At 45.5% G+C, this 10,147-nt stretch overlaps 2 protein-coding genes across 2 annotated transcripts; both read left to right on the top strand.

The window, feature by feature from the left end:
* The first annotated feature begins 828 nt into the window (after positions 1–828).
* Positions 829–3,822, top strand: LOC148420876 (uncharacterized). The gene is made up of 3 exons (XM_088419161.1): positions 829–1,114; positions 1,589–3,711; positions 3,789–3,822. The coding sequence occupies exons 2-3, from the start codon at positions 1,886–1,888 to the stop codon at positions 3,820–3,822; spliced, it is 1,860 nt and encodes a 619-aa protein (XP_088275287.1). The 5' UTR covers positions 829–1,114; positions 1,589–1,885.
* Positions 3,823–5,312: 1,490 nt separating this feature from the next.
* Positions 5,313–9,681, top strand: LOC148420875 (uncharacterized). Its single transcript, XM_088419160.1, has 2 exons — positions 5,313–9,068; positions 9,543–9,681. Exon 1 carries the CDS (start codon positions 5,313–5,315, stop codon positions 8,727–8,729), a length of 3,417 nt encoding a protein of 1,138 aa, XP_088275286.1. The 3' UTR covers positions 8,730–9,068; positions 9,543–9,681.
* The last annotated feature ends 466 nt before the right edge of the window (positions 9,682–10,147 follow it).

Below are 10,147 nucleotides of genomic sequence, written 5' to 3'. Positions count from 1 at the left end.
CCACTTTATGCTTTATGTTTTGAGTGGGATGAAAATAAAGTCATTTATCAACACCGCTCGACTTCACTACTGGGTTGGTCTGTCAGAAGCATGCCTCCCCCGTGCATGCAAAGCATATTTCGGACAAATTCAGATATAAACGTACATATACTGTCAATCTATTATGTTGAAAGCATACTATAAATGTGGTCATGAATGCATTAAGGAAATAGGGCTTAAATCTTTAAAAGTAGTAGAAGCTTGGTGCAACAATGTTCCAGTATACATCAAATAGAACAGACACTCAGCTCAATATGCACTCATGTGTGTTTGCTACTGGGTCAAAATTTTTCAGTTATCCTTTATTTGGCAAATATGAAAAGAGTATGTGAATGTAGCAAAACTTATGGCTCACAAATAAGCTAATCTTGAAGCAATAGCTAATCACTCTAATGCTGGGTGGTGAGACAACTAACACAGGCTTCATTTCATAGTTTTGTCTTTGCCTTTCATAAAACTAAATATGCATGTCCCATGTCTTCCTTTTCTGAGAATTTTTGTTTGTATACTGAAGGGACTTGGACTGGCTGGGTGGGCTGTGTATCATTTTCGTGAAGGTGGGAAGGGTACTATTTACGTTGTAACTTTACAGTTCCTTGGAACTTCCTTGAATTACCATATTTTTCGGATTATAAACCACAACTTTTTTCTCGTGCGACTTATCTGTATTTATTTATTTATTTATTTATTTATTTATTTATTTATTTATTTATTTGCTAACCACCAGAAAGCAAATGTGAGTATCTGTTCGAGGTGTCAATTTATGGAACATGTTAAGAAGTTTCAGATTATACTTAACGATTTCGTGTTTATATTGTTCTGTTATTACTATTTACGCCTGGACATGTTTCTCCTGTGGTCATGTGATCTTCATAGCAACCGCCTAGCAACCAATCACAAGTTGTTTTTCATTCCTCCACTACCAATCAGGACTCTGTTTACATTATCATAGGTTGTTTTGCTCTTTCAACGGTCAGTCGGCAGGTATCGTTGTAACGGACAGTCATTTTCTGCTTTCAATTATTCGGTGGATTATCACATTCCTTTCATCATTATTCCGTGCGTCCATGAGAATGTAAGTACAGTTTGAATATGTTGTCCGTTCGTGGTTTGGATACATGTTTACGTTTGCACTGCTTCACTTGTCCATTAACGTCTAAGTTGTTATTGCATTTAAGTTTGGTATAATTGCTAAAGGCAAATATACCGTACTTTTCATACTTCACTTTTAGTATTCATGTCAAAGTTACATCCCCAAAATGTGCGTATTTGTCGAATGTTTGCCGTGTGTGCCGACGTGATTCTTACTAGTAAGGGAGTGACGTCACCGCCCACCTATTCATCTCCATTAACCCTTTCCTACCTAACGCACATTTGGAACGATTGGGTTTAATTCATTCTTCCTATCATTGTACGGTATGTTTGCCTGTATTGTTTATGTTATTCTATGCTAATATAGAGTAATGTGAGAATATGATGTAACATATTGTACAATTTTAGTTATGTTAGTTATCATTGTTTAGTGAATGTTCTCTGCTCTCCTTTGCAGAGACCACACACACACACAAACAATCAATCAATCACATTACAACAATCACACATAGAAAACACCTACACACCCTCACACACACCAACCCAGATAAATAAATAGAACATTATATACAAATAAAGAGTGGCATGAGAGTGTGCATCATCTTTATGTTCTGGCCGGACAACCTGATAAGATTGAGGATCCTCTGAATCAATCAAATACAGTCCTTTCAAGGAGGTCACAAGTTTGGGCGCTATTCCGACACCTCCATTACATGGTCCTTCGAGCCGGATCCTTAGTTTTATCAGTTCAACAATGGCTGCTGCTCGTCCTCGCCGTGAAGTACAACGGCCTCGCCACTTTGATGACTTTCTGGTGACTCTCCCGCCACGTCATCTTCCTTCTCACACTCCTCATGACCACTCCACCGTGGGAGCAGCTCATCAACCACCTGCTCCAATTAGCGATCCACCTTCAGTTACACCTGCTCCTCAGAACTTCAGCGCCGAAGCCGTGATGTCAGCTCTACAGGAGATGAGGGAAGATAACAACCAGCTCCGACGTGACATGCAGAATCTCTTCCACTCTCTCTCGCTGAGGTCCACGACTCCGTCACAACGACCTACCTCAATGCATTCAGCTCAGGTTGAGGACCGTGCTGCCTCATTTGCATTCCCTTGTCCTCCGGCGAGAACATCTACTCCCAACCATAAACCTCACGCACCAGTGGATGAACTCCCACCATGGCCTGAAGTATGGCCAATGCCTCCGCCAATGGAACTACCTCCTCCTCCTCCACCGGAGGAACTCCTGCCGCCGCCTCCGGTGCCAAACCTGCATTCTTATGGGACGGGACTGCAATCCACTCCATATTATGTGGAGCCATACACTGCTTCTCAACAGCTGTCCTCTGTAGAGTCCACCTATAGAGGACCCAAACCGCAAATACCTTGCTTCACAGATGATGATCCGCGCCAGTTTGCCCGTCTAAAGATTGCACTGGACAATATCCTTCCCAGCGATGCTACAGAGCGATTCAAGTACCAAATACTGGTTGATCACCTCAAACATGAAGACGCTCTTCTCATTGCTGATTCTTACTGCCATTGTTCAACTCCCTTTTCGAAAACGATGGCCGCACTTACTGAAATGTATGGGCAGCCACATAAGCTAGCGCTGCAGCGGATCAATGACGTCCTGGCAGAGCCTCTAATTCGTAGCGGAGACAGCCGAGGATTTCGTCTTTTTGGTCTCAAAGTCAGATCACTGGTCGGCATGCTCCAGCAACTAGGCAGGGAGGGCAGGACTGAGTTGGAATGCGGTTCTCACACTTCACGTCTTCTTACTAAGCTGCCTCATGAGCTCAGAGCGCAGTTCAGGCGGTTCATTGATCCCATCCGCACCCCGATTCCAACGCTGGTGCACTTCTCGGATTGGCTTGAATACGAAGTCCGTGTTCAGGATGAAGACTTCACTTCTCCACATTCTAGGCCCTCAAGAGACGAGCGTCGGAAGGTTCCTAAAGCCAAGCCGCAGAACCTCAGTGGGCGTACTACCATGGTTCTCCTCGGCTCAGATCCAGCTCCTAAGCCACTTGAGTCCTTTTCACAAGTCCGTTCAACGAGGAACAACAAACAAGAGAAACCAAAGAAATATTGCCCTTTCTGTGATAATGAGCAGCATTACTTCAATCAGTGCACAGAATTCAAAGAGTTCACAACAGATCAGAAGGCATCCTGGATCAGAACTGGTAAGCGCTGCTGGAGGTGTGGCAGAAACCATTTAGCTGCTCAATGCTACCTCAAAGCTAAATGTCAACAGTGCAATCAGATACACCTTGATGTACTCCATGACGTCAACGTTGCCACCACCACCAAATCCAAGCCACCAGAACCAGATTCTGTCCAACCAGCTACCTACTATCTCGACCCAGACCTCAGAAGTAGCTGTGTTCTACTGAAAATGGTCAAAGTTCTTCTCCACAAGGGTCAGCACAAACTCGAGACGTATGCCATTCTAGATGATGGCTCTGAGCGCACAATCCTTCTTCACAGTGCTGCTCAGGCGCTAAACCTTCAGGGACCAACTGAGGACTTGGCTCTTAGAACAATCCGCAGAGACTTAAAGACTGTACCAGGGAGGTCAGTGTCATTCTCCATATCGTCAACCGCTTATCCTCAGAAACGGTTTCACATTCACAATGCGTTCTCTGCGACAGAGCTAGGCCTCTCCAAACATTCTCATCCTGTTGAGGCATTGCAGAAGACCTATCGCCATCTTAGAGGCCTCCCACTCCATTCAGTCAGTCAAGCTCAGCCACTTCTCCTTATCAATCAATCAAATCAATCAATCAAATTTTATTTATATAGCCCTAAATCACCGAAGTCTCAAAGGGCTTCACAGAATGAAAAGAGGTCATACAGAGACATCTTTTCAATGTAAGGTACACAACAGCATCCCCTGTCAAAGCTCCCAGAAGGGGAAGGAAAAACTCAAAAACCCCAATTTGGGGAAAATCAGAAACCTCCAGAAGGGACCACAGGTGGGAGGAGCCCCCTTCCAGGCCCACAGGTTGAAGTGGATGCTGCATGTACCGAACACAGACAGAAAACATATTGTGCTATATAGTGCAGTGATGTCTTGACAGCAGGCAAAGCCATTGGGCAGGAACCATCCCGCATTCCAGCCAGGTGGACCGCAGACGGCTAGACTCCTAACCCGTGATGGTCGACCAGCGCAGGACCCAATGGAGGCGGTCAAGTCAACCCTCACCATCTAGCTAGCCCCCTCTCCCGGCCGGAAGAGGGGGGCAGGAAAAAAGAAGAAGGCTGCAGACAGGCTAATTTAACTAAATGCTTTTGAGTATAGATGTGTTTTTAGTCGGGATTTAAAGATTTCTACCGAGGTGGCTGCGCGAACTTCCATAGGTAGGGCATTCCATAGTACTGGCGCGCGAATGGAAAATGCCCTTGATCCCGCAGACTTCTTTTTAGCCCGTGGGGTCGATAGCAAACCGGCATTTTGTGATCGAAGTTGTCGGGACGGAACATAAGGTGATACTAAGTCGACGAGATAGGAAGGAGCTAAACCGTGTAAAATTTTATAAGTAATTAACAACACCTTAAAATCACATCTCACGTGTATTGGAAGCCAATGCAGGTCAGCTAGAATCGGAGTAATATGATCAAACTTTCTCGTCCTTGTCAATAGTCTCGCCGCTGCATTCTGTACACACTGCAGGCTTTTAATGTGAGACATGGGAAGGCCAGAAAACAAAATGTTGCAATAGTCTAGGCGCGACGTAACAAATGCATGAATTAATGTTTCTGCATCGCTAAGAGAAAGAATAGGGCGAATTTTAGCTATATTGCGGAGGTGAAAAAACGCCGTTCTTGTCATGTTATTAATATGTGTTCGAAAGGAGAGAGTTGAGTCAAATATCACGCCGAGATTTTTTGCAGAACTACTTTGGGAAATAATACAGTTTTCTAGGTTCAGCGTGGTATTCTTAAGCAGGTGCTGATGATGAGCAGGGCCAATAAATAACATCTCAGTTTTATTAGGGTTGAGAAGCAGAAAATTGGAAGACATCCATTGTTTAATCTCGGCGAGGCAAGCCTCCAGTTTACTGCACTTGCACGGATCCGTTATTTCTAAGGGCATATAGAGTTGGGTATCATCAGCATAGCAATGAAAACTAATAGCATGTTTACGTATAATATCGCCGAGAGGAATCATGTAGATGTTGACGCTACAGGGTCCTGCCAAAGTCTTGATGCATCAGCCATCAACACCTCAGTGTCTTCTCATCAACACTTCAACCTCTTCTGATGACATTCTCAGTCATGTGTCCCGATTGTGGCAGGTGGACATTCTTCCATATAGGAGCGAGAAGCTTGTCACCAGGTCCAAGCAGGACAATGCAGCAATCAAACTTCTGGAGGAGAAGACAGTCAGAGTTGAAATCGAGAACGTCCAAAGATATGCCACCCCTCTGCTGTGGAAGGACGGTCTTCCTCCACTCAATTGCCCCAAGGAAGCTGTCATGAGCCTCCTGCGCGGCACTGAGAGCCGCCTTTCCAGAGATGCAGCGAAGGCCACTTCTTACTGCCAAGAGATCAAGAAGCTTGAGGACTCAGGCTATATCCGAAAGCTCGGATCCTCTGAAGAGAAAAGTACCAATTCTTGGTACATCCCACATCACATGGTCCATCACAACGGCAAAGACCGTATTGTTTTCAACTGCTCTTTCACGTTTCAGAATAATAGTCTGAATGAGCATTTGCTTCCTGGACCAACTCTGAGTTCCAGTCTCCTTGGTGTCCTGCTCCGTTTTCGGCAATATCCCATTGCAGTGAGCAGCGACATTAAGGGCATGTTTCATCAGGTCCGCCTCCTTCTTGAAGACCAGCCTTATCTCCGCTTTCTTTGGAGGGACCTGAACCGCAATGCAAAGCCTGACATTTATCAGTGGCAAGTTCTTCCTTTTGGGACTACATGCAGTCCTTGCTGCGCAACTTTTGCCCTGCAAAGGCATGTTACTGATCACAGTAGTCCAGAAGAAGACACTCGGCAGTCAGTTGAGAACTGCTTTTATGTCGACAATCTCCTTCAAAGCTTCCAATCCATATCAGAAGCAAAACAGCTGGTCACCAAGCTCCAGAGCTTGCTCCAGTTGGGAGGCTTCGAATTGCGTCAGTGGGCCACCAACGTGTCTGAAGTCATCAGTCACATGCCACCCGAGATCACGTCAGAAAGCCAAGAACTATGGCTTTCGATAGATGGCGCTGATCCCCCAGAACGCACTCTAGGGCTGCACTGGCACTGCAAATCTGACACCCTCACCTATCGTGTCCGCCACACTGAGCAACCAGAGCCTACAATGCGCAACATCTACCGAGTCCTAGCTCGACAGTATGACCCCCTGGGGTTACTCATTCCATACACCACACGAGCTAAGATCTTGGTGCAAAGGCTCTGGGTGAAGAAAAGGGACTGGGACGATCCTCATCTGCCGGAGGATCTCCTCCAGCTGTGGCATGATTGGGTGAGTGAACTTCCATCACTTCCTCATATTACTTTCAAGCGCTGTTATGTTCACTCAGGTACCGATCTCTTAGCGGCATCTCAGAGCATTCACGTTTTCTCGGATGCTTCAGAGCAGGCCTATGGGTCGGTAGCCTACCTGCGCACTGTCAGCAACAATAGTGAAATTCAGGTGGCCTTCTTAGCGGCCCGTTCTCGTGTTGCTCCAGCTCGCCAACTTTCCATCCCACGACTAGAACTATGCGCTGCCCACATTGGAGCTCAGCTTGGCAGAGTCTTGAAACGCGAGCTCACTATTTCCATTGACAAGATCACCTACTGGACCGACTCTACCACTGTGTTGTCTTGGCTACAATCTCCTTCATGCCGCTACAAGGTGTTTGTCGGTACCAGAGTCGCAGACATTCAGGAGTTAACTGAGAGCAATTCATGGCGCTATGTCCCCTCTAGCGAGAATCCTGCTGACGATATCACTCGTGGAATGACCCTGTCACAGATTCGAACCAACAAACGCTGGAGCTCCGGACCCGCCTTTCTCCTCAATGCTGAATCTACTTGGCCTTCCAGCCCAGATACTGTTGATCTTGAAGATAAAGTTGAGCTGCGCAAAGCCAAATTCTGTGGCCTCATCAACACTACCCTTACTCCACTTGTGCCTGATGTCAGTCGGTTCACTTGTTTCAGAGATCTTTTGGAAGCTACGGTTAGAGCAAGTTACGGGGCGGCCACAGACCCACAACCATCAGCTGAATCTTTCCGACAAGCTGAACTCTCCCTCCTCCGACAAGTTCAAATGGACTGTTTTCCAGAGGAATTTGCTCTCCTTTCCTCTCAAAAGATCATCCAGTCCAGCAGCAGATTACTTACTCTGTCGCCGGAATATGACTCAGAAACTCAGCTGATCCGGGTTGGGGGCCGACTCCGACGGTGTGAGTCCATCAACCCAGAAACGTTGCATCCTGTCGTCCTAGACTCACATCATCCTATCACAAAGTTGATCATTGCAGACTACGACAATAAACTTGCCCATCCAGGTCCGGAGAGAGTTTTTGCTGAACTGCGTCGAAGGTTCTGGATCCTACGGGGCAGAGAGGCAGTCCGCAAGCATCAACACCATTGCTCAGAGTGCCGCAAGTGGCGCAGTCAACCGATTATTCCCAAAATGGCCGACCTCCCACCTTCCAGTTTGAGGCTCCATCGACCAGCTTTCCACTCAACCGGAATGGACTGTTTTGGACCTTTTACTATAAAGATAGGGAGGCGCAATGAGAAACGATGGGCTATAATATTCAAGTGCCTCACTACACATGCAGTGTACTTGGATCTGCTGGCCAGCATGGACACCGATTCTTTCCTCATGAGTCTGCGACGCTTCATCTCCAGACGGGGAAAGCCCCACGAGTTGCTTTCTGATCAAGGCACAAATTTCAAAGGTGGCAACTCAGAACTCCAAGAGGCTTTCAATGCCCTCGCTCCTGACCTTCAGTCACAACTCGCCAGCCAACAGATTCACTTCCACTTCAACCTGCCAAGTGCCCCTCATTTCGGAGGCTCCTGGGAGCGGGAAATTCGCTCCATCAAATCTGCATTACGTGCCATTCTAGGATCTCGAACCGTCACTGAGGAGGTCCTAAGAACCACCCTTATCGAAGTGGAAAGCATCGTAAATTCCAAACCCCTGGGATACACCTCCTCCGATGTAGCAGACCCAGATCCAATCACTCCCAACATGCTGCTGATGGGGCGGCTGGATCCGTGCACTCCACAAGTAGTGTACTCTGAGACCGAGCTTCTCAGTCGTCGCAGATGGCGACACTGTCAGGTCCTTGCGGACCAGTTTTGGACCCATTTCATCAGGGACTACTTACCATCTCTCCAGAGCCGCTCCAAGTGGCAACAGGACCGTGAGGACATCTGTGTTGATGCCATTGTGCTGGTGATTGACCAGCAGCTTCCACGTGCCTTGTGGCCAGTTGGTAAGGTCACAGCTGTTTTTCCTGGTGCAGACAGTAAGATCCGCACTGCTGAAATACAGGTCAAGGACAGATCCTACACCAGACCTGTTTCGAAACTCATTCTCCTCCCTGCACTTCCCCAAGACATTCCAGACTGATGTTCTTTAACTTTGCTGTGCAAAGTTGGGGCGGCTGTTAAGAAGTTTCAGATTATACTTAACGATTTCGTGTTTATATTGTTCTGTTATTACTATTTACGCCTGGACATGTTTCTCCTGTGGTCATGTGATCTTCATAGCAACCGCCTAGCAACCAATCACAAGTTGTTTTTCATTCCTCCACTACCAATCAGGACTCTGTTTACATTATCATAGGTTGTTTTGCTCTTTCAACGGTCAGTCGGCAGGTATCGTTGTAACGGACAGTCATTTTCTGCTTTCAATTATTCGGTGGATTATCACATTCCTTTCATCATTATTCCGTGCGTCCATGAGAATGTAAGTACAGTTTGAATATGTTGTCCGTTCGTGGTTTGGATACATGTTTACGTTTGCACTGCTTCACTTGTCCATTAACGTCTAAGTTGTTATTGCATTTAAGTTTGGTATAATTGCTAAAGGCAAATATACCGTACTTTTCATACTTCACTTTTAGTATTCATGTCAAAGTTACATCCCCAAAATGTGCGTATTTGTCGAATGTTTGCCGTGTGTGCCGACGTGATTCTTACTAGTAAGGGAGTGACGTCACCGCCCACCTATTCATCTCCATTAACCCTTTCCTACCTAACGCACATTTGGAACGATTGGGTTTAATTCATTCTTCCTATCATTGTACGGTATGTTTGCCTGTATTGTTTATGTTATTCTATGCTAATATAGAGTAATGTGAGAATATGATGTAACATATTGTACAATTTTAGTTATGTTAGTTATCATTGTTTAGTGAATGTTCTCTGCTCTCCTTTGCAGAGACCACACACACACACAAACAATCAATCAATCACATTACAACAATCACACATAGAAAACACCTACACACCCTCACACACACCAACCCAGATAAATAAATAGAACATTATATACAAATAAAGAGTGGCATGAGAGTGTGCATCATCTTTATGTTCTGGCCGGACAACCTGATAAGATTGAGGATCCTCTGAATCAATCAAATACAGTCCTTTCAAGGAGGTCACAAGTTTGGGCGCTATTCCGACACCTCCATTACAGAACAACTATCAAATAGAACTGAAAAGATGTACAAAAATAATGCTAAAAAATAATTAAAACAATATACAGTATTATTAAAAAAATATATATACATACTATGTATATATATATATATATATATATGTTCTGGAACTATTAAAACAGTTAAGACTTGTGCTTTGGTTTATGTTTTTTGGCGCCACCGCTGGCCGCTGTTGGCGGTGCATTTCTGAAAGGGAGGGGGAGGTGATCCAGTTGGGATCAGTTATGTCAATGCCACACGTTGTTGTTCATCCTTACGAGAGCTGGCCCACAAGTGTCTGTGAGTCGTTTTCTTTCATGGAATATTATTTACCTTAATATGCCCA

Source organism: Hippichthys cyanospilos, chromosome 7 (genome assembly GCF_059441005.1).
Source record: "Hippichthys cyanospilos isolate Australia breed blue-spotted pipefish chromosome 7, RoL_Hcya_1.0, whole genome shotgun sequence".
Taxonomy (NCBI): Eukaryota; Metazoa; Chordata; class Actinopteri; order Syngnathiformes; family Syngnathidae; genus Hippichthys; species Hippichthys cyanospilos.
The sequence above is the reverse complement of the archived record's forward strand: the minus strand, read 5'-3'. Positions and strand labels throughout refer to the sequence as shown.